The following is a 27,355-nucleotide window of genomic DNA, read 5'->3' on the forward strand; positions in this document are numbered from 1 at the left end:
CGTTTATTTTAAAAACCGTGTAAAATGTCTTTTTTAGAAATAAAAAAAAAAATCCTTCGGTGGCTGTGTTACAATATGCTTCTTTTCCCTTCTTTGAACATATTTGCTTCCATTTCCTTTTATAATCAACACACGTGCCGCAGCTTTGGATCGAAAGTGGTATAATGAACAAAAAAAATGAAAAATTTTTATATCATTAATCTTTTGTTTTATATATCTCTATACACATGTAACAATGAAATTCTAAGATTTTGTTGCACAAATTGATTCTTCCAACAACTTCACTGTCATATTCTCTTGACTACATAAAACCATTAACAAACAAAACACTTTTAGTTAATTAGAAACATAAACAGGGATTTATGGTAATTTTTGTACCTGTTTTGCAGAGAAGTCAATAGTATGCCTCAACTCAATAAGCATATGAAATAACAAATACATGAATTAAAATTAGTAGTAACAAAAAATAGCAAAAAAAAAATAAGTAAATTGACTAAAAAAATATAGAGAGCAAATGTAAATAACAATAGATCTATAACTATAAAATAACAATAGATATATAAATAACAATAGATCTAAAAATATAAATATAGATCTAAAAAATTTTGATCTTGCGTGTGTGTATTTTGTAGATCCATCGTAGGTAGATCAAATGGGAGATAGGATGAGATGTTGATGTAGAAATAGATAAAAATAAGTGTAGATGTGGAGAGATAAAACTAGATGAAAATAAGAGAAGTATGTGTGGAGAGATAGAAAAAAGTAGGTGAAACAAAATAAAAAAAATGAGAGTTAGATAATGGCATAAGTCAAAGAATAGTACTGGTAAAACTTTCTTACACGTTTTTTATAAACAACCGTGTCAAAAAGCCTGAATTTACCTTTTTATACAATTATATATAATGAACCGTGTTAAGAATTCTGCGTTTCTCTATTTTACACGGTTTTGTTGCTAACCATGTAAAATGAGCATAGACTAATAGCTATTTTTGTAGTAGTGACAGATTCGGTTTGTTAACTTTAAAAGGTCGTATCTTGGTCATGGAAGATGGTTAAGTCACGATTTTGGTGTCTAAAATTAAGTTCAGGAAGTCTACTTTCTGGTGGAAGTGGTTTCGTATCAAAATATGAAGTTTAAGGTTGTCAAACGAATTTTATAACAAAACTGCACAAAGCTGAGTTTTCTGAACAGATTTAGGTCGAATTCAAATAGTCATATCTTGGTCGATTTTATGAACTGGAAGTTTATATTTTTGAAGAAACATTTTTAAGATGTTCAGAGTGTACAGTAAAAAAATTGGATTTTTTTGAAGCTTCGAAGGCCCATAACTTTTATAAAACTTTTCTGCGCGCAAACAGTGAATTTTCTAATTAGTCTGTAATTATCGAATTTTTAAAAATAGTTCAAGTACAAAATAAATTCTGTAAAAATTCATTTAAGTATCTAACACATAAAAGTTACAGTGGTAATAATTTAAGGACTTGGTTAGTTCGGGTAATCCGGAATAAAAATTGATAAAGTTACCAAAAATTCCAGTGAATATGAGTTTGTAGAATTTAATCATAAATCATCAAGACAAATACTCTATATTAAGTTATATGACTTATAACTTAATAAAATATGACAAATCATTTTATGAATACTTTGAGAGTAGCCATATGTGTATTTCATCAAATGCAGGTTATAATGGACGGTTATTGACCATGTTCAATAATTGTAACTTGTACATGTATATGTCGTATAGATTCTAGTGATCTTTTGGACTTTACACAACTGCTTGCTGATTGAGGTGAGTTTCGTGGCCCCTTTTTATTTTATTTATTTGGGGGAAAATGATGCTCAAAACACTTTTCATTTCTTTACTAGTTTTGCCAAAACTTGTTTGTTTTCTTGGACAAATACGTGTAATTATGAAAGGCGTATGCTAGCTTGTTTGTGTTGATTCTATGATGCAATAGATGTCTGTTGATATCTATTGAAGACTATTTGAAATCTATCGACCAACTATATACTCCAGCTGGTAGTTGTTGGTATTACAGTGTTTTATTGAGATGTTGGCAAGTAGTGATGTGATTGTGTTGTTGGCAAGCAGTGATGAGTTTGTGTTGTTGGAAAACTATGATGGCATTGATCGGTATTTGGTATGCATACATGCTACTACATGTTTATATTTACACTATTGTCCAAACCTCATATATCATGCACAACAAACTCATTTGTATTCCTTTAAACCTACGAACTCACCAACATTATGTTGACATTTTCGAGCATTCATTTTCAAGTAATAATAATGCTTAAGGAGACTGGGCATATGGGCTTTAGGAAGACCAATAAAGAGATCCTTCATGGATTCCTAGTTTGCATTTGAACATTGAACGCTATTTGTTATTTGTTACATTTCTTTTGCTATTTGAGGCGTGTTGCCTAGACTTATCCCGCTTGTGGAAATCACAATTATTTGGATTTCATTTAGTATGACTCTATTATAAAGTCCATGTGCTATTGCTATATCTTTTCTTCATATCCTACAATTCCGCCATAAGTGGGGTGTGACAGTTCCCACGAAGAGCGTCTGTAGTTATAGTCAAGCTTTAACAATTTTCGTTTGGTTTTAAAAATAAGAAAACTAATTTTAATTAACTAAATAGCTAGACTTAGATTAATAAAACAAGACAAAAATAAAAATAAAGTTATAAACAATAATTAAAACTGCATCCCTCCCGAATATCAAAAGTCGCATTAATTTACCTAATAAACTTTACCGAGTATTTATTCTAAATTACATAAACATAATTTTATTAATTGACAAGAACAGTTTTGGACACAACCTATGTTAATTAGATGACCTGTCTTAATCCTTAAACTAGGTGGACTCGGCACAAAGCATTAACTCACAGTATATTGTCTTACAAAAATTCAAATCAAATAATAGTGAATAAATACTCAATCAGTCATATGAATTATAAACCAAAGACATGAATGTTTACGTGACTGAAAGTAAAGTTCATCAAATAAAATAAACTAACAATTGTTAATCGGGAGAGATTGCAAAAACCTTAGCCGGACATAGTAATCTTCCGATCAATAAAATAAATTCTTGTTGCATAGATGATAACTAACAAAAGTATGGGCTTTATTGTGTCTTGCTCGTTCGGACTTCAAATGAGATGTTGGGCTGATTAGAGATCCACGACCCAAAGTAAGAAAACAGCAAACAATTCTTCTTCAATTTAATTAATAAAATGGTAACTCTATTATTTCTCTCCATGCGCACGACTAAAACAAATCTTCTTTGACCTAGGTGTTAACCGAACATATTGAGCATGACACGTCAACGTCACGAACTGTACTCGAAGAAATCACTAAATCACCATTTAAGCCATTTTGCAACCTTTAAACTCAAACCTGGAATTCACAAAACATATATCAAAGTAGGCATATTCCTATAAAAATTATTGTATTTAATCATTTTTAGACCATTAAATATATATCCAATTATAACTTATCAATTACATAACATACATTTGTTGAATCCGACACTCGTCTCTGTATGGCAAGTTATGGCAACGACAACGGGACTCAATCCGACAACAACCAGGTATGGGGGAGGTATAATACAGACATCCCTACCCCTATACGAAGGTAGACAGGTTCCTTTCACAAAGACCTCCGGCCTAAGACTTTACCCTTGAAAAAATATTCACGACGGCAAGGTAAAACCTAAGCCGAAAGATAAGAAATTGGGTCTCGATCTCATATCTAGATTTGAAGATAAGAGAGGAAATCTCTCTCTTGGGCATGTTAAATACGGACTATCTAAAAAAACATAAAAAGAACATTAAAACACTCACATAAAATTGATAAAATGATGTTAGATACTTTAAAAAATTAATTGAGTTTTATTTTGTTTAACACCAGTCACGTTTAAAGCTTTATATTAACTACTGGGAATACTATAAAATTACATCATTAGACATATTCTTAAGGCATTAAACACATTACACATATAATACACATTACATCATTAGACATATTCTTAAGGCATTAAACACATTACACATATAATACATTAATCGCACATATGCATTAACTCGTTTAGAGACTTAATGGAAGCTAATGTTGACTCAACGACTTAAGTCAACCGTTAAACGAAAAGTTTGAGATGTTACATTTCAACTACCATCTTAACTAACATAGCCTTAAAGAGTCGTGTGGGTCCTAGAAAATATGAAAAATTTGTAGTATAGAAATTGATTTTTTTTTCACTTGTCACACCAGGTTAGAAGTATAGTAAAAACCATCAAGAAAGTTAGTTTGTAGAAAGATATCTTAAGTCCATGGTTCTTTTATTTCTTTCAAAAATGGTCGTATTATAAAGATCATATAACTCATTTGTTCACAAAGAATTTTGAACTTGACTTTCACTAAGATCAAATTCTCATGATGTATCGACTGGCATGCGAAATCAATTGATATTAAGACAATTGACAACCACTAATGCCTAAAAGGAGTCCCATCTTGAATTACTAAGTCATTTGGTTACCAAAATGTATGTAAATATGGTGGGATAAGATTTAGAATTCCCTCTCTTAAGCTAATAGGACACAAAAAAACTATAAAAAAAAAAAATTCAAATTGATCCCTGCCCCGGTCATACCGGATTTCTTTTCGATTAATCTTTCAGGATTACTAATTATTTTCTAACTTTTGCAACGTGACAACTCGGTCACAAAAACCCCCTTCTTTCTGAATTACTTTATTTTCTAACTTTATTTTCCGTGTTGCCCATATTTCGTTCTTGCAAATGAGTTTTCGTGTTAAAACGTATTAACTACCAATGCTAGATAATATGTTTTAATGTATTTGATAAAAACTTAATACATGAAATGGATAGATATGATTTCCTCTTATTTTAGTTGCAAACATGCTAACATCAGGATGAGTGGATATTCGGTTGGGATACATTATGCATGACATGTTACATTGAAAATGGGATAGGATCAATACGAGCCACCGGGACACATACCAAATGGTTAGCTCTAGTAAGTGTGAGCCCGTAACCCTCTTCCATATCAACACTTTGTAGATTTCCATCTTTCCCGGCCTTCCAGTCAAAGCATTGAATCATTGTCCCAAGCGTTGTGTGTACTATAAAATGTGCAAGTGATATTCCGGGGCACATCCTCCTCCCACTACCAAATGGTAATATGTGAAAATGTTGCCCTCTCACATCTAATTCGTTCTCTTTTCCTTGGAATCTTTCGGGCCGAAATTCATGTGGGCTTTCCCAATGATTTGGGTCTCTGCCAAGGGCCCACACATTGATAAAAACTAGAGTTTCTTCTGGAATATGGTAACCTGCCACCATAACATCTTCTGTTGATTTTCGTATGAACACTGGGACCGCTGGATGGAGACGTAATGTTTCCTTCACAATTACTTGTAGGTATGGAAGGTTTGGTATGTCTGATTCTTGCAAAAGCCTATTTTCACCGACAACTTGATGGATTTCTTCACGTGCCTTTTTCATGATATCTGGGTGATTGATTAGTTGTGATAAACCCCATTCCATGGTAGCCGCTGAAGTGTCTATTGCAGCAAGAAAGATGTCCTAAAATGAAAAAAAAAAAAAAAAGTGTAATTTTGTTAAAAGCGAGCTTTTTGAAGTGATTGTACAATTTGAATGAATTGGTAATGAGATAATCAGTTGTCTAGAAAACATAGCATGTTAGATACTCGGATAGCTGAATAATTTCACACCAAATAATTAGTTTAAGTAATATATCCACTCTCACAATCATTATCAAAAATAGTGAAACTATTTATTTGATCATAAAGTAAGCAGATCACGAGAATTAATTAAGTTTTGGTTTATATACAGAGCCTTAACATAAATGTTTGCATTTAAAGACGAAATAGTTAGATTGAGGTTGCAAATAAAATCCCATCAATATTACCAGGATGAAGGCTTTGATATTTTCTCTGCTCAACTTTATTTCCATGCTCTCATCTTGTTCTATATCGAGTAAAATGTGAAGCAAATCTTTCAGTTCTCCACCATGCTTTCTTGCTTCTTCATGCTCTTTTATGATCTTCTCTAACATTACATCTAATCTTGCACGAAACTTTTTCGCTTTTTTTCCTACTCCCTGCAAGTCTAGACTTTGAAACAACCATATGTAATCGGAAAGGTTAAAGATTCCAGATGCCTGAAACATATCAGCAACCAAGCTCATCAAATCATCTGCAACATCCTCCTGCTCATCTGTACATTTGTCACCCATCAGCATTGTTGATATCACGTTGTTAACTAGCTTCATCAGCTCCTTGCCAAGATTCACAGCCCCCCCAACTCTCGCCTTTTTTGATATTGAATTTATAAAACCGTTCATCTCTTTGTGTCTAACTGAACTAAGCATGTCTAGTGTTTTTCTATTTAGGAGATTTGACATAACTATCTTTTTCATGAACTTCCAGTACGGTCCATAAGAAGTAACTACCAATCCTTTGTTTCCATAACTAATGTAATCTGTGGCTAAGATTCGGGGTCTATCTAAAAACACATGTTCATGTGTTTTAAGGAATTCTTTTGCCATTACTGGTGAACAAACAATAACGCTATGTTTGGAGCCCAAAAAGAGACGAAATATGGGCCCATATCGATATGAAAGCTTGTGAAGAGCTTGATGCGGGATGGACAAGAGTAGGTGGAGATGTCCAATAATCGGAAGGGCAAATGGAGTCGGCGGAATATGAGATTTAGCGCAGCTAGATTTCGAAAATACCCAGACTAAGATGGTGGATATGAGGCATACAAAAAAGAAAGGAATGTAGGGTTCTATGTCACCCATGGTAAAGTAAAGTTCTAAATAATGATGTGCAAAAACAAGTACAACCTTGCTAGAATTTATAAATATCAGACCTCATTTGGTCAAAGGAAATGATTATATATATGCTCAATACTAATGTTATCCAATAGAAGGTCATACAAAAAAAATGCTAAGAAATAGATTCTATGTTAATATTTTTAATAAGAAATTTACTTCCCACGCGTTGATACGGTTATGTTATAATTTTTCATAATTTCAAAATTAATTGATCGTATAATAATAGAAAATTATACAAAATTTATATGAAGTAAAATTTATCAACACATAAAGAATTAAAAAATAAAATTAATATATGGATAATCAATGTTATATAAATACATTTATATAAATTTAAAATTATTATATTAAATATAAAAACACTAGTATATTGAAGAAAATATTAATAAATCCAAAAAAGGTTTTGAAAGTTGTAGTAATTTAAATGGTGAAAATGATGAAGTTTTTATAGAGTTTTGAGGTGAAAAAAGTAAAAAAATTGAAAAAAGTGAAAATATAACAAACAAATTACAAACACATGTTTACAAACTGAGTTTTCATATGAGAAGACCAATAATATTACAATGTTTTTTTATCTTTCATGTTTCTTTCTTCATCTTCTATTGACGATACATAACTTTCAAAAAAATTCACTTTTTTCAAACTTTTTTAAGGAAAACTAAAATAAAATTAAGCATGTTTGAGCAAACGGAAAAGCTAATTAAGAACTTTAGCATATTTTTATTAATAAGTAAGATTAAATTATTTTGCATTAACTATAATGGGGTATGTAAGCAAAAGTTAATTTGATAAAAAAAGATTGTGATTAGTATTTGAAACTAATAGATTGCATCCTCATGGGTCTTGGATTTGACATTTTGGAGTGACTAACGTGTGGGGTTTTTTCCATGATCTACATTTCGTAGTCTAGAGTACATGTAAGCGGTGTTGTGAAACTCGGCCGATACATCCGAGTCGGATCGTGTATCGATCGACTGACGATACGAGTTCGCCATACTCGATCTGAAAATCGGTCAAGGTTCCAGACTCGGGTCAACTTGGTCAAGACTCAGCTGTATTGGTCAAGACTCGACTGTATCGGATCGGCTCAACCTAAGCCAAACCTTTATTTTATTTTATTTTTAAGCTTTTATCAATAATGTTAGAGTTTCTAGACAACTATGTTTAAGTTGAAAAATTATGTTATGTTTAAATTTGAGGTTTTATATATATTTTTAATTTTTTCTTACATATAACTTCAAAAACTATATTTTGTACATAAAAAACTCACTATTCACCGATTCGATTTTTAAAAAATCCTGACCCCCCCCCCCCGGCCGCTGATCCGATCCCGATTCTCAAGTTCCGCAATCTTATGTGTAAGGCTTCATCATTGTATGAGGAGGTGTCCCCTGACTTCAAATACTGCCTCACTGTTCAAAAGATAAATAGATTGTGATTGGTTAATAGCTATTAAATAAAATGTTTATTTGGAAAAAAACTAGAACAATACCCGCGTGATTGGACGGTGTAATATATGGTAGCCACGATGGTGAAGGTGGTGGCGGTGTTGGCAACGTAATAGTGGTGGTGGCGCACGACGGTGGCAGCGGTGGTCAATTATTGGTGTTGGTGGTGGCGGCGATGATGACGAGTAGTTTAGATAGATGTGTTTTTGATGAATTGTTAAAATTTATCTGTTGAAAGTTAAAACTTAAAACTTAAACAAAAAAACCTTATTTGCTTTATAATATAAAATATAGATATAGATATAAAAATAAAGATTAATTTAACACGTACAAAGTTTCTTTCACGTACATAATGGAAGGATATATTTACCTATGTTTACTTAATAGAGGAATAATATGGTCAAAGTAGTATACCTATGACCTAGGTACTTGAACGTATAGTTTGGGTTGTGGTTTTAGGCCTCTTCCAACTCTTTACATGTTCCTAACTGTTACCTCAGTTTTTTTCTCTCTTAAATTACCTCTTTTACTCTCACTACTAATCTTATCTCTTCCTAACCTCTTCCTCAATTTAGAATAAATTAAACATCCTCTCTTATGCAATAGAAAAAATAAAAGTTGGCCCCACGTCCTCTCTCTCTGTCCCCGTCTTCACTCATCAATGGGTGGATGGCGCTCGACGATGAGGCCGTGGATGAGGGTTGTGCCAACCTCATCTTCGACGATGAGGTGGTGTAAGAGGGGTGGACGGGTGGGTTGGGACCAGCCTTAGTAACTTTACTTATTGATATGATGTATAAAGAAAAATACTATCTACGGCCTTAATGGTTGTTAGTGTAATAAAAAAAATTGTATTTTTCTTATAAGAAGCTTACCTATTATATTTTATAATAAAAATATAATTATTTTGTGTAAGTTAAACAAAATATAAATCCAACTAAACTATGACATTCATATTGACTTTAATGAAAGATGATAATTTGATCTAACTTGAAAATGCATGATTGAGTTATACGCACTACTTTGGAAAATTTTGAAAAAGTATAAATCCAAAATCAGTTGTGAAGTCGTAAAGTTATTTTGATGGATCTACAGTGGCTAGCAATAAATGGGAAACTCGATGGTTACGTTAGTGACTTCCGTGTCTTTGAAAAGTATTTCGTTGCGAATAGGCCCTCCAACAAGCTCATTATGGTCTAGGGATGAGCACGGGTCAAAACCCGGCCCGGCCCGGACCAACCCAGCTTAACCCGAAACCTGAAATTGCAAGAAAATTGAAACCAAAGCCCGTCCGTTAATCTCTCGAGCGGTTCGGTTCCGGGTTTAACCAGGCCGGTTTCGGTTTTCAAGGCTTGGCCTGAAAATGTGGGCTCTGGGTTTTAATCTGTTGGGTTTTTGAGGTTTTAACCTTCTGGGTTCAAAACAAGTCAATTCGCAATAGTCAAATAATAAACCAAAGTTTCTTTTACGTACATAATGGTAGAATATAATTACTAGTAGTGTTTACTTTTGGAAGAATAATGGTTCAAGTAATATTTCTAGGTCCTTGAACGTGTAGCCTGGGCTGTGGGTGGGTGACTATGGAAGAATATAATTACTTGTGTTACTATTGGCTTTAATGAAACATGTCAATTTGGTCTAAAAAATGCATGATTTAGAGTTATGCACTACTTAATTAGGAACATTATGAAAGAGTACATAGACAAAATCTTTAGTGGATAGCAATTAATGGCAATCACGATAGTTAAGTTAGTGAACACTGCCATCATGGCAGTGCCATGACTTTGAAAAAGTATTTCGTTGCCATTAGGCCCATTCCAACAAACTCGATCGATATGAGCTGGTTGAATGTTAACGATTTATAAAATGAAATTTTTATTTAATTGGAAACAATAAACTAGTAAACGAAAAAAGTAAAAGAAAGGTGATTTTAAAACGAGTGTTTCTGTGGGTGAGCTAGTAAAGAAGTGTTGATGTAGTACTGATGTGATGTGTAAACGAGGAAAAAGTGAGGAAAATGTTACTGTTTGAGATACATTCCGGATCAAAGTTAGGACGATTTTTTTCTATATATACAACCTCAGTTCTAACATATTAAGCATGCCAAAACCATACAAAACATTCCAAAAACAAAATATATATGTGAAATTTAAAGCACAGTAAATTCAAACCATAATGTTAGTACTCCCTTTCATTACCTGCCTGTTCTTTTTATTGTTAACAACTTCAAGCTCATTATTAGACACCATAACTCTGCATCAAAACTTTACCGATGGGGAAACCATTACGTCTTTAAATGAAAGGTATGAGCTAGGTTTCTTTAGCCCTGGCAGTTCGGAAAACCGATATCTAGGGATATGGTTTAAGAACATCACCCCTTTAACAGTTATATGGGTTGCTAACAGAGAGACCCCACTTAAGGATCGGTTTGGAATGGTTAAACTAGGCAACCTAGGAAACATGTCTCTTGTCGATGGGGGTGGCACGGTCGTTTGGACATCCAACTCCTCTGCATCCAGCACTACTGCTGTTAAACCCATAGCAAAGCTTTGGAGTAGTGGAAATTTGGTAATCATGAGTGAAGATAGTCGTGATGAGGAAAATCATATTTGGCAAAGTTTTGATTATCCTGGCGATACTATTGTATCAGGAATCAAACTGGGCAAGAACCTTGTAACAGGAAGAGAAATATATTTGACTTCCTGGAAAAATCCGGATGATCCATCCCCGGGTGAGTATTCCATGAGGTTTTTAATGGTTAAGGATAAATATCCGCAAGGATATTTGTGGAAAAGTTCTGTAAAGTTAACAAGGTTCGGGCCATATAATGGTTACGAGTTTGCTGGCCAGACACACTATAATTCCAAAGACAAAGATATTATGGTTCTTAATCAGGAGGATATGCATCTCCAGTTCATGCATAACAGCACCATATTCGCACTAATGTATAAACTTAATCCTGATGGCAAGCTAAACACTACGCATCTAATTGTACACAATCATCGATGGATACAAGATTTAGTAATACCTAATGATAAGTGTGATGAATATGGAATGTGTGGCCCATATGAAAGCTGTGTTTCGTTAACTCCTCCTTACTGCAAATGCTTGAAAGGGTTTCAACAAGGTATTCCAGAAACATCAAATTCTGATAATCGGACTAGGGGATGCCAACGAAGTAGACCTTTGGATTGTGGGCCTAGAGAGGGATTTCTGAAGCTTCCAAACATGAAATTTCCGGATACTCAGAACGCTGTCTATAATAACAGCATGAGCCTCCAAGAGTGTGAGGTTGCTTGCAAAAATAACTGCTCTTGCACTGCCTATGCCAATCCAAACATCACCGAAGGTGCAGTTGGATGCTTGCTATGGTTTGGTGATTTGATTGATGTTCGAGTCTACCAAGCAACTGGGCAAGATCTTTATGTTAGATTGGCGGCCTCCGAACTATTAGGTATGTCAATACATAACCACTATATTAGAATTCATGTTGATGATTAGTTTCATTACATTTATAAGGCTGATTTAATAAGTTTTACAACAACAAGCAAGGCTTAAGTTGTTAAAACCCTTGTCACTGGAGACAGAAGTCAAGGGTTTAGTTTTTACTCCTTGCAAAGCTGGAAGTCCTTTTCTACCAGCAGCCTCTCTACCGTATTGGGGGTTACTTTACTTTACTTTACAATAAGTTTTACCTAAAAAAGTAGGAGTTTTATGTTTTTCGTATCAAAGATGGATCTTTTATTGTTGTGCTACTACCATGGATTACCATAAGTTTGAGAATATTTAAATTGTATTTAAACTTTGGAATATCTTGTAGATACCAATTCCAAGCTCCATAGAACGAAAAGTGTGATTATTACTGTAACTTTGACAATGGCTGTTGTTTTGGTTGGCCTGGTATTGGCGCTATACATCTGGACTAGGCGGAAGAAGAGATCAAATGTGGAAAGAGAAGGCAAGTAACCGATGATGTTATTTATCCCCTTTTTATTCTTGGAAATAAGATCTTTTTCAACTATTGATTCATAGGTATGCCAAGAACAGTCCTTGATAAAGATAACAAATCTAGCAGCAAAAACGAAAATATGGAGCTGCCATTATTTAGCCTATCACAAATTTACAGGGCTACCAATAAGTTCTCCATCGAAAATAAGCTTGGACAAGGCGGGTTTGGTCCAGTTTACAAGGTAAGCTTTTTTATGCAAAAGATAACGTGGATAATCGATAATGTTTGTTCTACTTGAAGGTGTATAATCTTTAAAACAGGGGAAAATAACTTAATCTGACCCATATAACTTTGACAATATATCACTGCTAAGATTAATGTTTAAATACTTAACATCTACCTTTTTTTTATTTTACACCTTAACAAGTTATACTACTTGAATTCTATCCGCCACATTAAGGAATAAAAGAGATATATAATATGTATAAGAATTTATATTTCAACAACAATGTATTTGCTAATAACTAATGACATTATCCACAGGGTATGCTAGAAGGACAAGAGGTTGCTGTGAAGCGACTCTCAAAGTCCTCTCGACAAGGAGTTGACGAATTCAAGAATGAAGTTATATGCATAGCTAAACTTCAACATCGGAATCTTGTGAAGCTCCTTGGATATTGCAATGAAGAAGACGAGACAATTTTAGTTTACGAATACATGCCTAACAGAAGTCTAGACAGTTTTATATTTGGTTGGCTCTATTTCAATGATTTTACGGCTACAAAATTGATTTATAGAAATACATATTATACTGTATATGTACATAAACTAACTTGTTGCAAATTGAACAGATGACATAAGGAAGTCACAACTTGATTGGTCACAGCGCTTCAACATAATTCAAGGGATTGCCCGAGGTCTTCTTTATCTTCATCAAGATTCTAGGCTTATAGTAGTACATAGGGATTTAAAAGCAGGCAACATTTTACTCGATCATCATATGCGTCCGAAGATATCAGACTTTGGTTTGGCTAGAATGTTTACAGAACATGAGAGTGAAGCAAATACAAAGAGAGTGGTGGGAACTTTGTAAGAATCTATGGACTTCATTTGCAATTTATATCACATTATTTGGTCTGATTTCTTTGATCATTTTTCGGCCTATCTAACTTCTGCTCATCAGGGGCTACATATCACCGGAGTATGCAGTGAATGGTCAATACTCGACAAAGTCAGATATTTTTAGCTTTGGAGTTATAATGCTGGAGATCGTGAGCGGCCAGAAAAATAGAGGTTTTGTTGATGAAAATCAAGAAGCGGATAACCTAGTAGGCCACGTAAGTGTTGACTTCTCATTTCTTGTTGAATTATTGGTCAGTTTGAAAATACTGGTGTTTCCAACAATTTTATACTCATAATAACACATTAATTTATGGTTTACCTTACTTTAATTTGTCAGGCATGGAGACTTTACAATGAAAACAAGTCTTTCGATCTAGTTGACTCATGTTTATGCAATTCCTATTCTACTTCAGAATTGATGAGATCGGTACACGTTGGCTTATTATGTGTACAAAATCGACCAGAAGATAGACCTAGCGCACAGTCTGTAATTGACATGTTAGACGGTGAAGGTTCACTACTTTCTCCAAAAAAACCTGGTTTCTTTATTCATAGATCTGAAATCAACTCCAACACAATTGTTCCATCTATTAATGGATTAACATTAAGTCAAGTATATGGTAGATAAGAAACTATTTTAAACATGTTTAAGGTTATTTCTGGGCATGTATCTATTATATCATAAGCTAGCTAGATCCATCACGCTCTTGGGATATCTAGTCGTTGTAGGAAGCTAGTTAACATTTTCTTAGCCCTTATGGCAAATTAGTACTGTTTGGCTGAATATGTCATGTATCTATATTTTTAAACTCGTCATGCTAGGTGATCTATAATATCTGTCTAACTGGTTTTTTTTTCTCTCAAAATGAGTTTTGATTCAGACGTCTTGACCTCCAACCTCCTTCCCATGAAAAATACCTTTAACATGAGAACCTCAAGCCTCATACCCGAGACTTTGAGTAAACTCACACCGGGGTCCACATAATGGATTTAGAAGATACCCCTAATCATTGAAGGTTAAGCCGGTGGTTCTATATTGATAGGTAATCTATATTGATATTGACCTTGTAATTCACAGTTTACCTCTTCAAGTTTTTAACACAATTTAAAATAAATTTTGATTCTATTGTTTACAAATTACCACCAAAATTGCGTCTTCTTGTTTCTCAAAAAGACGAAACCTCTCCAAGTTTTGAACACTTAATTTAAAATAAATTTTGATTCTATTGTTTACAACATCACCACCAAAATTGGGTCTTCTTGTTTCTCAAAAAGACGAAACCAAGGGTGATTTTAAAAAAGACCAAATTATTTTGAAAAGGCCAAAATTTTGTTCCTCAAATGACCAAAATTTAAAATAAATTTTGATACTATTGTCATATTGAATACTAGATGAGTACCCGCGTGTTGCGGCGGTAGTTCTAACAACGGTTAAATGTGGCGGTATCTTCGTGTTTCTTGAATGTACATACAAAACACAGCAAACAATTATACATCACACAAAATTAAGTGAAAATTTTATCATTTGCATATTAAGTTCTATATATTGATAACACGCTTTCTTGGGAGCTAAAAAAATATTTGAAATTTATTAGTAGAATCTTGGTCCTTTTTGGAATGCACCTACAGGTTATACATATCAATAAAACTAATTTGTACACGTAATTTAGCAAATATATCTTGGCTAACTCTATTCTCGAGGGGACAGAAAGCTGTAGTAAGTAGTAACCAATTTGAATGTAGGTGATCATCACATCTTGGATCTTGAAGTAATTGTATTCACCTTCAATAATTTTTCATTCCCCCTTCACACTCACAGTCACCCATTGACGTACCGACCCCCAAACTACTCATCGAATACCCCAAATACCTGAGAACTAAAAGCACAAGAGAAGGACGAATTTGTAAATAAGCTTAAACAAAGAGTACCAACATGTAATAGCATGTCGTGGACATTGTGCATGGAAAATATAACACGGTATTTTCGACCCCAACTTATCAATCATAATTCTTTGAGTAGATAGAAACAATTAAATAAGCTCAAAAGGTAACAGGTTAAACGCCTTGCTGCAAATACCTAGTAAATCATTTTAGTTAAAATTGGTTTGTGATTAACACCACTTTTGCAAAAACTTGTAATTATATGATGTTATCGTTTACAAAAAGTTTGTAAAGTTTAGACAAAATATGATTTGGAATCCAACTACTACATGTTCAACCGTTTTGACATATCCTCAACTCACTCATTGTCACTTGTAGTTGAAATAGGGAAGAAAAATGGTTACTCTGAGATCAAAATAGTGAGGTTGTTAAAAAGTACATCAAGGGAAAACTAATCTGAATTACCATTGTCTACCATGTTGGTCCCTGCAAAACATATTTTCTCTAAAAATGAAGTGATTAACACGACAAAAGCATATAGATTACAGAGAAAGTAGATGCTGAAAAATACTTCACTTTCATCAATTTTGTACAGCCTAATGTATAATGGTGTATGGTCTACCTCCATCTACTTGCATCAAGTTTCTGCGAAGCAAATTAGAAGCGAGAAAAATGATCTTCAATGTATAAAGGACCTCAATACGTCAGAAACTAATCTCTTGATAGTTGCCTCAAAGTTTCAACAACTGTCATGATGCTTATGACGTAATTGTAACAAACTCAAAAAATACAGCACATAATTTAATTTTGAAGAACCTAGAATATAGATGTGTTTACAAAAGTTGTTTATGTGAAAAAAGGAAATACATCGTATGTACCAAATGGACCTTTAGGATAACTAATTTCAAGAATATCTCTTCCTTGTTAAAATAAAAACAATTTAATAAACAGTTTTTACCTCAAAAAATTAAAAATTCAAATTAAAAAACAAACGCATATACAGACCTATACAGACAGGTACCTATACATACATACACATATGTTCGTAAACAGTCGCAATCGGCATCACATCTTCCTTTTTTCCGCAAAATTTACCTATCGTTTAATATATAATTACACAAACTAAAATTCAGATCTGATATAAAATCAATTAACAAATTGTACCGAAATAGTGACGATAGCGGTTTCTCGATCGATGATGGTCGTTGCTCCATCTATGTTGGAGTTGTAGATTGCGGCGAGCGACGCCAATAGACGAAACCCATCAATAGATCTTGTGGATCATCACCCCAGCTCCGGTGCTTTGCTCCTATGGAAAATCATAAGATAATGAAGAAACCATACATCAAATCATCGAAATTCCATATATAAAATCAAATATAAAAACTCTGCAAAAGATAATTAGAGATGGTTCGCCGGATGGTGATGCCAATTTATGGCAGAGCACCGGAGGGGGGAGGGAGGCGCCGGTGGGTTTCTTCGTTTGTGTGGGTTTTTTGTTCGGTGGGGTATTTTTGTTTGAGGCTAGGGGTGGTTATTTTTTTTGAATGATATTGGAATTCTAGAAGTAAAACTATTTACGTCACCCGGGTGTTGCTTGAACAGACTTTATACAGGCGAGAATATGTATTGTCATATACAAACATAAGATATAGTAATCATGTATCAATTCTATTGATAATTGTTAAAAAAAAAAAGAAAAGCAAATCATATATCAACTAAATTTTTTCTTTGCCAAACGGTAAAAAACGAAGAATGAAAACGCACTAAAATTGTACAATTATATGTAAAATACGAAAAGAATGAGAAAGTACCATATAAATCACTAAAGAAAATATAATGCAAAATTGTTTAGTAAAAAAGCCAAAATAACTGAAAGAACGACAACTTTAGTTAAAACTATCATGAAAAAAATAATTTTTTTCTTAATCTGGGTGACCGATAGACAATAATTTCACAGAAAACTACACTACAATGTTTATTAGAAAAATAGATCTAATTTTGCCGCAGTTTTTTTTAACTCTCGTAAGACATTAAATTAACATTTAATGATCATTAACGCCCGTTGGAGAAAAAGACCGAACTTCTTATTAGATAAAAGGACCTGCTTTGCAGCCATTATTGTTACTCTCGTTAAACACCCAAACAGAACTTAACAATCGTTAGTTTTTTTTAATGGTATTGACTGTTATTTAACGACGGAGACTAATATATTACTGAAAAATTGTGTGGCAAGGAAAATGATACACGGTTTTTTATATATAAATGGGTAAAGGTTTTGACGTACGCGAACAGTAACTTTATGCGTTCTAAGTATTCTAAGTATTAGTTACAAAAATATGCATATCTTCGGAAATCCAATGCGATGATACATGCGAAATCCTTTCAATTTGCAGAAATGGTAATAAGTGAAACGTCTCTCAAATAATTAGTAAGTGAAATTGCATTATTTTTAACCAATTAAATGCAAAAAAGAACTAACCTGCACTATTTGGGAAAAGATTAAAACAGAATTGGGCATTCAGCCCATTAAAGAAAACTTGGGCCAAAATTGCATATATGTAAAAACCTTGGATTATACTTATACCGATTTATTTGTATATCAAAGCTAGCCGCCGCCGCCGTTGACTTTCACTAAGTTCCTAACATCTATCTATTATAATATAAAGTTGAAGGCTTAATATTTTTTAGCACTTCATTCATTAAGGTACTAAATGAGGTTAGTTAAGTACTTAATTATATATATAAAAAAGTATTAAGGATTAATAATCTATAATTTAACCATTTTGATATTGGTAATTTGGTATTAGTATGACAATAATAGTACAAGTAAATGATTTAAGTCATTAACTATAACTTTTTGATATTCCTTATAATTCATCAGTCCAACCTAAAAGATTCCAATCGGTTTTATAAAAATAAACCCAGCCTCCACCCTTTCACTTACGTAATTGAAAAATACAAACAAATAATAATTATAATGTTGATGCTCCTCATACTAACTCATTCAATTTCCCACTATTATTACTCAAAAATTTCTTCCAAAAATTATCATACCAGTTCTTTCAATCCATCTCTATAAGGTGAAGAACAGATACGGTTTATGACCATTACTTTTTGGTTATGACCATTTTTTTGATTTATTATAAATTGAAAAATGAATGAAAATTTTGGATTGAAACTTCTCTGTTTCTATTTCATCTCTTCTTTTCTAATTTAGGTACTTAAAAATTGTGAGTTTTTTTTCTTTTTAATGTTTTTGTTGTGCCATATTATAAGGTTACACTTTAAGAGTTTGATGAAATGCCTAGAAGAGTGGTTTCTGAATTCTTGGTATTATGTTAGTCATATTCTTTGATAATGATTTATATGCATTTGTATATTTGTTTGTCTTTAACCGATATTCTTATTTCAGGGTATAGAGAGTGTTTGAGGATGTAAAAGCATTAACTTCAATTCAAGATGATAGATATTTAGAAACCATCATCCACTCCTCTATATATCTCTCTTTTCACGTTATCCTTTTCATTACAAAACAAATTGGCACGAGGAATCTTATTGTCTTCAGTTATCGTTTAATTAGCTATAACTCTAATTTATTTATCTGATCGTGCAACAGGTTTCAACTCTAATCGAAGCTTTTGTTTCCCATTGAAAGGGATAAATAATTTAAAGGAAGAAAATGATCAACCCGTGTTGGATATATATCATTGGTTGACTTCTAATGAAAATAATAATCAACACATTTTTAATATCCAGGTTTTCGTTTTTCAAATAAAGTATAGGTTAAAGGTGGTAAATTAGGAAATTTTTTTGTTGAGTTTGGTCAATGGGTTGAAATGGGTTCATTTATATTTATTTTTTTGATATTTAGTCTAGAGGTTGTAAGATGGGCAAGTTGGTTCTATAGGTCAATGGATTTAAACGGTTGCATTATTACTTATGTTTTGCTTTGAGGCTGTAAAGTGTGTGAGTCGGGTCGGGTGGGCAATGAGTTGAATGTGTTTATATTGCTAACTGTTTAGGTTAGAGGCTGTAAAATGGGAGAGTTTGGGTCGTGTTGGGTAGTGAGTAAAAATGGGCCCGGACTGAGACACTACATAAGAAAATGCCCTTTTTTGTATTGTTCTTATAAGGGGGTACTGTAATTTAGTTGTGTGTTAGGATTGAATATAATTGTATTTTATGATTTGATGATAATATTGACAAGTTTTCCAAGTTGGGATGCATTGACGATACTGAAAATCATAAGCGAATAAATCCACTGCTGTGATCATATTGGCACCAATAGTTTTAACAGTTCCAAGACAGCCCTTTTCTTTGACTACCTGGTAATTGTAGTTTGATTTTAAACCGTTTAGGGTGCGGTGGACTGAGTAAATATACCGTTCCAAGTTTTATATTTGTGTTTATAAGATGAAACCACGTTCGTTATTATAGCGTTTGACAAAAATATAAAATTCAAATCGTGCATCGCACGGGTCTTCACTCTAGTTTATATAAAAAAAATGTACACGAAAACCGTTGCATGGTTTTTAGGATATATATAATGAGGGTATTTTGGAATTAAAAATAATGCTAAATGTCTGAATTTTATTTGGTTTATAAGGGGTATTAGATTAGATTTTAAAAAGACGAAACCAAACGAAAAATTATATTAGGAAAGGATAATGAGCGAAATCCATATAAAATACACTAGAAGTGTGTCTGCGCAATGTGACGGCAGTGGCAGTGGTGGCGGTGGCGACGACGGGTGACGCCAGTGACATCAACAGGTAAGAGATGCGTTATTAATGTAAAAGCAACTGATTTAATCTAATAGTATAGTTATTTTAAATATAGATATTTGATGTATTATATTTTATATCATTTTCCACGTTATTTTAGAACCAGTTATTCGTTATTTTTATAGTTTTATATCCAACTTTCGATGCTTTGAGGTTGTGTTAAGTGCTGTCAGGTTGGAAAATCATTAGACGGATGAATTGGTTGATTTTGATGACATATGGAAGAAACGGGAGAAGGATTCGGTCGAAATCAAGTGAACGACGAAGAAAACGGATTCTAACGGGCGTTATATAAAGGATTTTGGATTTTACCTGTAGCGGGGCATTAAGCACATAACGGCCGTGAGGTTTGTGGAGGAATGTAACGGGCGTTACATAAGTAACGGCCGTTACGCGGGTAGAAGACATGTAACGGGCGTAATACTCTTAACGGGCGTACACGCGGATAGGGTTCTGCATTATGGACGAATCTTTTACCTAATTTTCTTTAGTTTCTCATAGTTTTTAGCCTCTTGGAGCAAACAAGGTATTAGGGTTTTACATCTTTTCAGCTTTGGATCGTAATCATCATTGCTACCGGATTATCTTCAATCGTTTGATATAATATGATTTCTTCTCTATTCGTTTGTTCTTGTCTTTTAATTATGAGTAGCTAATTCTCTTGCACCCACTTGGGTAGTAAGCATGTCATAGGGTCGATTTAATGTTGCTTGCAAGTGTTGAACATGATTTTTATGTTTAATCGAAGATCCACATTTATTTGGGTTTAAATATTGTTTTCATCTTTTATATTAATTGATTGATAATTGTAATTAGAAGTTCGGGAGAAATCTATGTCATTGTCAATTGGTTTATGAAACGGTTGATCGGTCTTTAATTAACTTAAAGCCGTTGGAGTTCAGGAGAAACTAACGATAAAGATTTTAAACAATTAAATCCATTTTGAGTGTGTAAACGCTTATGATAGAGGGATCTGATTAGGCGAATAAGCAGTTCGGGAGAAAGCTTTTAAAGATTAAATCATAAAATCAACCTAGGTTCTTAATGTTTAACTGTTTTGAGTAGAAATTAAGTGCGGGAGCAATAATTATATTTCGAGCAGTTAAAGTTTCAAATATAACGGGAGTTCATCTTGTCTACCTTTTAAGTTGTTCAACAAATGCAAGTAATATTTAGACCCGATGATTGGCATGTGAGCTGATCCAAGTAAGTGTTCCTTTTTAAATCTCTGTTAAGATTCAACAAAATTCTATTTGCGATTAATCCTATGGGATTACTAACCTTTTCCTACTAACTATTTACAAAGTGGCAATTCGCCCACAAAACCCCCTTTCATTTGAATCGCTTTATTGTTAACAATTGCTTAATAGTCCTTGTGTTCGACCTCGGTTTACCAAGTCAACTATACTGCATACGAACGGGTCTACTGCCCGCAAGTGTGTAGTAGTCAATAGCTAAGTATTTCGTGTTTATAAAAATAAGACTAGAAAATACACATCAATATTTTAGGGGTATTTTAGTCTATTTAAGTATGTAATATATATAAGATCTAAATAAAGAAGGAGCGATATAGTCTTTTTAAGTTCTTAATTACTTATAATAAATGGTTTACTTGCATTATAAGGTATTATAGACATAGATATGTCTAATGATAGACTACCACGTTACCCGCACAATGCAGCAGTAGTCGTGGTGGTGATGGTGTGGTGGCGAGAGTGACTATTGGTGGTAGAGGCGGCGTCGAGTACTGAAGATAATTGATGCTAAGTAATTCTTGTAACGGGTTGATGAAGATATTTTAAAGGATAAATGATTGATAGTGTAATTTAATAATTAAAGTTAAGGTTGTAATGTGTGTGAAAATATTTTAAGGGATACAAAATAAAAATATTTCATATTTTTCAACACTTCCAAAAATAACGTGCTATTCTTTTTATAATATAGTACAAAAGTATAAATTTAAAAGTTTGTCATGTGAAATAATAATGCTAAAAAAAATAAAACCAAGTTTGTCATATCAAATATATATATTTAAAAAAATATGAATCAAATTTAAAGTAGGCACAAAATATCAAATCCAAAACAAACCCGTATTTAAAAGTTTGTATTTGGGTCCTATAGAATTAAAAAATAAAAATCCTAAAGGTTAAAAATGTTGGTCCACCTTAAATCTAGAAAAAGACCGTTATGATACTCTTATGAATTTGCATGTTACAATTCGCATACGTTTTTCTTAACTATCTAATCAACCCGGGTTAACTCATAGACGATTTGCAAATAATCCGAATGATATCCGGTAATTTAAAATATGTTGTAATATTAAAATGTCTAATAACAACATTAGATAAGTTGAAAAGTTGTGATACATTATTATGCAAAAAACAAAACTAAACGTAAACAAAAGTTGTGTAGTTGTGGACACACGTTAAAAAACATTCGGTTGGCAAAAAAAAACACCAAAGTTTTTTACCTATTATAACGAAAACATAAGGTGATTAAAATCTTACACAATGATATGGACATTTAATAGAGATCTTCAAATCTATATTAATGATACATATTTAAATAAAAAATATTTTGAATTTTAAATAAAAAGAATATGATGATGTCATAATTAGATTAAAAGAATGTATGGTAATACAATTTTTGAAAAATCTATAATATAATACAGATATGTTTTAATAGTGATACAATAATACTATTCACTTAGGTTTCTACTAATAAAGAGTATGATATGATGTGTTAGGTTCAAATGAACCGATATAATCATAGTATATATGGGGTTTGTAATTATAAATAATACGATTTTTTTTAATTTTACATGAGACGATGATTATCTACCAATATATAACATGAACAAATTAAATTTAATATGTTAAAAACTGAAAGCAAAATGAGTTTATCAGGCTAATAGGAGTGAAGGGTTCTAAGAACCCCCTTTTATCTTTAAAACATGTCATGTGCAGTTCCTTGCAAAATGGGGGGTTCCCTACCTCCCTTGTTCCTTATTTTTTTTTAAAAAATTTATTTGTTTAATTATTTTTATTTTCATTTTAACCCTTCTAGTTTCTTAACTTTTTTTTTATACCTTTAACATTTATATAAAACTAACACATACAAACTTAATAAAAGTTACCACATAGTTCCATTACATTAAACCATAAAAATAGTTCATAAATCACCTAAAAACTACTTAAACAACTAAAATTGCTTAAAAGCACTTAACACATAGAAATACTAAAAATAATTGCACGAATCTTTGCATTTACTGCCTCGATAGTGACTCTATCGGCTTTTGAGACCTGGGATGTGTCAATTGCCAACGTATGAATATCTCTTTGAAGCGACTTATCCCCCTCAATCTCCATCTTCTTCTTCTCGAGCTCCATTCGTTGCCTGTTCATATTCAACCTTTGTGTGCCAATGTCCATCAACCCCTCCAACCTATCCCCCAACCTCTCAAAGTCTTCCGAAGTTGCAGCCATACCCGATGAACTCAATGAACCCGTCCGGGGGGCCCTTTTGGCCGCATCTCTACCAATCGGGCGTATATAACGAGTCTCCCTAGTGTCACCCTCTCCCTCCGCCTCATTAAGGTCAATGTGAATCCTCGCCTCTGACCCCACACTCTGTGCACCCTCTGAACCCGATGTCGTCTTCAATCTTTTTGAGCTCGGCTCACCACGGGTAGTCTTAGGATCCCAAGTAAGAATCACATTAAACTTCGAACTATGCCTAAGCACCTCTCACTCCCTAAGAAAGCTAAAATTACCACACTCCTGCAATGCACGACTTTGTTTATCCGCGTCGTTTTCCCCACTATTATGGCTAAGCCGAGTGTACACACTATGAAATCCTTGAATAGCCGTTTTCATCTTCTGAAACTTCCCACTGAGCGAATCTGCGTCACGGTATGGCTCTCTACCCATGACGGTATGGAAAATTTGCCTAATTTTTTTCCAATACACTTTCTGCTTTTGAAAATTACCTACACAAAAACACAACAACTATATAATCCAATACACAGCTATATATATACAAACTACGCAACTATATATATACAAACTACGCAACTATATTTAATCCGATCAATTTATAACCTATAAATCAACTATAACATATAATCAATTTATAACATGTAAATCAACTATAACTTATATGGCTGAAAATAATATACAATTTATAAATCAATTTATAACCTATATCTCAATTATACAATTTTCATTCAATTTTCATTCAGCTATACTATATCCATATATATATATTTGACCGGATATTATACCACAATCTCAACACCAACACTATACTATAACCTATAAATCTCAACACCAAAACTTAAAGTATATATATTTAGTGCGAAAATATATAAAACTACTTATAATAAACCGAAAATCTATAAATACTAGTCTTGTACCCGCGTGATGCGGCGGAGCATAGGAAAAACGCTGGTTAAGTAGCAGTACCCGCGCAATTACCGGATCACCGTACCTATGGCTGTGGGTGTTTTAGATGGTGGAGATGGCGACAATTTTGGGGGGCGGTGGCTAGTGTGTTTTAGAGGGAGGCGATTCTGAGGGGATGTATGTGTGTGTTTTGTTCTTGGGGGATGTATGAGTGTTTTTTTTGGTATAATATGTGAGCAGCTTTAGGGAAACGGAATGAAGACAAATTGGGCGTAAGGTTTTCTTAAGGGTATTTTTGATATTTCAGGATTAGAGTGTTTGGTGGTAGTATAAATTAAAAAGGTAAAATAGAGAATTTAAAGGTAGAGTGTTGAATTTGGAGGGGTAGTTTGTTTACATAAGGAGTATAGATTTGTTTCCATGTTTGACAATTATATATCTATATATAAAGCCCGCCATTCATTCATTATGCAAAACCCAACTTTAAAAACCAACTTTCTCCAAAAACCATTACATTTAACGACATATATTTAATCACCAGCGAATCGCATTATTCAACGTAAAGTTTTTAAAAACAGTACCGTGATTGTACGTTTGAAGTCAGGTGTTTTACGGTAACATATAGTAACCAATTTTGGTATCACCACATTAAGCCAACTAATATTGAGTATCAACTAATATTTAGTAGGTCGCCATTTTCACATTCTCACATATTGAACGCCTAGTACAAATGAATTTTATTACATATGGAAATACAAAGCAAGCGTCAATAACAACATTGAAAACAACCTAGATCACACTCAAACACTTCAAGAAATGAGAAGTAAATGCAACTTCCAAGAACTAAATACTAAGTGTTGGACTCGAATGTATCAAAAACAACAATGTATCATTTTAACACGTTAAAATGCAATGTAAAAAACTCCAACGGAGGTATATAAATAGAGAAGACATAGACTGACTTCACACTTTAGGAGCTTCATGGCTGCTCGTGTTATCTTCTACATTACTGCTCATGTGTTAGTCGTTCTGCTGTTGTACATGACACATTGGGTAGGCCGTCTAGACAATAATAGAATAGAACTAAGTGTACCTATTGAATGCAAATTCAGGAATTAAGAATCAGATGATGCAAGTAAAAATACCAAACATTTACTTTTGGTGTTGCAAGCAAGAAATCTGGATGCGAGTCTAAAATACAAATTTGATCACAATGACTAAAGGCTGCAACTTTAAGCATTTACGTATAGTCAATGAATTTTGGACTATGGTTTACGTGCAGTAACGGATTGAAATGGGTAGACAATCTAAACTCGAAAATGGCCACAACACATTGCAAATTCTAGAAAGCGCAAAAACATTTGCTACTTATAAACATAAAAACTGGTAGGAGGTTGAGGAGAATGGGGGTTAAATTGATAGCAGTAACACCGGAAGGCTGGTTTGTAGCATCTGCATTGGCTGAATGGACAGCCATATTGGGGGATGGAGCAAAAAGGAAAGAGAAGTTAGAGATTGTGTATCAAAAGGTCTCATCTATGACCTGTATTACTCGGGAGGCAGGAGAATTAGGGGCCACATTTGCTACATGTGATTCAGCAACTCCAATTGAATTGTTGGTAGAAGGGGTGTCATCACCTGTTTCGAACATGGTTGGAGGAACAACCTAAACAAAAGTTAGATTTAAGAGAAGGAATTATCGGGCCATATAGGGTAGGTTGATGTGTTTAAGGAATATGGATAAATTATATAAGGGTGACTTTTACTTACATAGGTATTCAAATAAAGGTAAACACTATTAAGTTATGTCAAACCTAATTAAAACAATTTACCAAAAGTATTGATATAAATATGTTTACCAAAAATAACTTATGTCAAACAGAAACTTAGCAATTTACCAAAAAAAAAAATCATCAAGATCAATCACAAAAAAGTAACTCCCAATGTCGTCTTCCACAGGTTTTGGATCCCAATACTGTCTTAGACGGTGTATGGGGAGGTTGAGATGTAGACAGCCTTACCCCTACCAAAGGTAGAGAGGCTGCTTCCATGTTCTACCATAGGTAGAAAAGGCCCTCCAACCTTGCTAGGCATGAGGATCGAACCCTTGACCTCTGTCTCCAGAGGCAAGGTCTCCAACCACTGATCCAACCCAGCTAGTTGTTATCAAGATCAATCACAATGAAACATCAATTCTAGCCTCATGCAAACTATAAAAGGTACAATATATGACGGGGTAGAATCAAAAATTAAATGACAATTATGCAAACTATAAAAGGTACAATAATAATAATAATCAAAGAATTATAATTCGAACCTAAATTGGCCAAAAAGAAAACCAATTTCAGATGTATGATGGAAACCTACATCCAAAAAACCAACTTGAATGAAACATGTTTTAAACCCCAAATCTAAAAAAAATAAAATAAAAAATTTGATTCCTCATCATCATTGTGAGCACCCAATTTCAACACCCCGAAGACATTTTTAACAAAATCATGATTATACAATTATAAATTGATACAAACATAAAATAAATTGAAATACATTAGATCTAAAATAATAATAACTGAAATTGAAATAATATGTATTGTAAGCAACCAATTTAATCGAAATATATGGCGAGCAACCAATATAAAGATCGTAATATGATATATGTAAAATAAATTGAAACATATATGTTTTGTGCAACCAATTCAATTCAGAAATTTTAAAAAAATGTAAAAAAATTGTAATTCTCACTGATGTATAATATAAAGAAAAAAAATATTGTTGATAAAGGTACAATGAATGAATAATGATTAGAGAATATAAAATGGTACACTAATAATCAATCCATTATGAATCTAACCTGATTAAAAAAATAAAAAACCAAAT

The 27,355-nt window shown here is 33.1% G+C and overlaps 2 protein-coding genes and 1 long non-coding RNA gene across 3 annotated transcripts; 1 reads left to right on the forward strand and 2 right to left on the reverse strand.

The window, feature by feature from the left end:
• Nucleotides 1-4,888: 4,888 nt before the first annotated feature.
• On the reverse strand, nucleotides 4,889-6,853 carry LOC122578047 (cytochrome P450 93A2-like). The gene is made up of 2 exons (XM_043749917.1): nucleotides 5,959-6,853; nucleotides 4,889-5,612 (listed from the first exon to the last, which is right to left on the reverse strand). Exons 1-2 carry the CDS (start codon nucleotides 6,850-6,852, stop codon nucleotides 4,980-4,982), a joined length of 1,527 nt encoding a protein of 508 aa, XP_043605852.1. The 5' UTR covers nucleotide 6,853; the 3' UTR covers nucleotides 4,889-4,979.
• A 3,604-nt stretch (nucleotides 6,854-10,457) lies between these two features.
• LOC122587810 (G-type lectin S-receptor-like serine/threonine-protein kinase At4g27290) lies at nucleotides 10,458-14,273 on the forward strand. Its single transcript, XM_043759978.1, has 7 exons — nucleotides 10,458-11,790; nucleotides 12,157-12,294; nucleotides 12,369-12,526; nucleotides 12,829-13,036; nucleotides 13,137-13,374; nucleotides 13,469-13,622; nucleotides 13,745-14,273. Exons 1-7 carry the CDS (start codon nucleotides 10,512-10,514, stop codon nucleotides 14,033-14,035), a joined length of 2,466 nt encoding a protein of 821 aa, XP_043615913.1. The 5' UTR covers nucleotides 10,458-10,511; the 3' UTR covers nucleotides 14,036-14,273.
• A 639-nt stretch (nucleotides 14,274-14,912) lies between these two features.
• LOC122583357 lies at nucleotides 14,913-16,882 on the reverse strand. Its single transcript, XR_006321318.1, has 2 exons — nucleotides 16,453-16,882; nucleotides 14,913-16,383 (listed from the first exon to the last, which is right to left on the reverse strand). It is a non-coding gene; the product is annotated as an uncharacterized LOC122583357 (long non-coding RNA).
• Nucleotides 16,883-27,355: the final 10,473 nt, after the last annotated feature.

Source organism: Erigeron canadensis, chromosome 1 (assembly GCF_010389155.1).
Source record: "Erigeron canadensis isolate Cc75 chromosome 1, C_canadensis_v1, whole genome shotgun sequence".
NCBI lineage: Eukaryota > Viridiplantae > Streptophyta > Magnoliopsida > Asterales > Asteraceae > Erigeron > Erigeron canadensis.

Bases quoted from the DNA above. Each gene is read 5' to 3' on its own strand.
- LOC122578047 (XM_043749917.1), bottom strand. From the start codon at position 6,852: ATGGGTGACATAGAACCCTACATTCCTTTCTTTTTTGTATGCCTCATA. The intron at 5,613-5,958 runs GTAATATTGATG...TTTTCATTTTAG, and splicing joins ATATCAAAGCCTTCATCCTG to GACATCTTTCTTGCTGCAAT.
- LOC122587810 (XM_043759978.1), top strand. From the start codon at position 10,512: ATGTTAGTACTCCCTTTCATTACCTGCCTGTTCTTTTTATTGTTAACA. The intron at 11,791-12,156 runs GTATGTCAATAC...AATATCTTGTAG, and splicing joins GGCGGCCTCCGAACTATTAG to ATACCAATTCCAAGCTCCAT. The intron at 13,375-13,468 runs GTAAGAATCTAT...TCTGCTCATCAG, and splicing joins AAGAGAGTGGTGGGAACTTT to GGGCTACATATCACCGGAGT.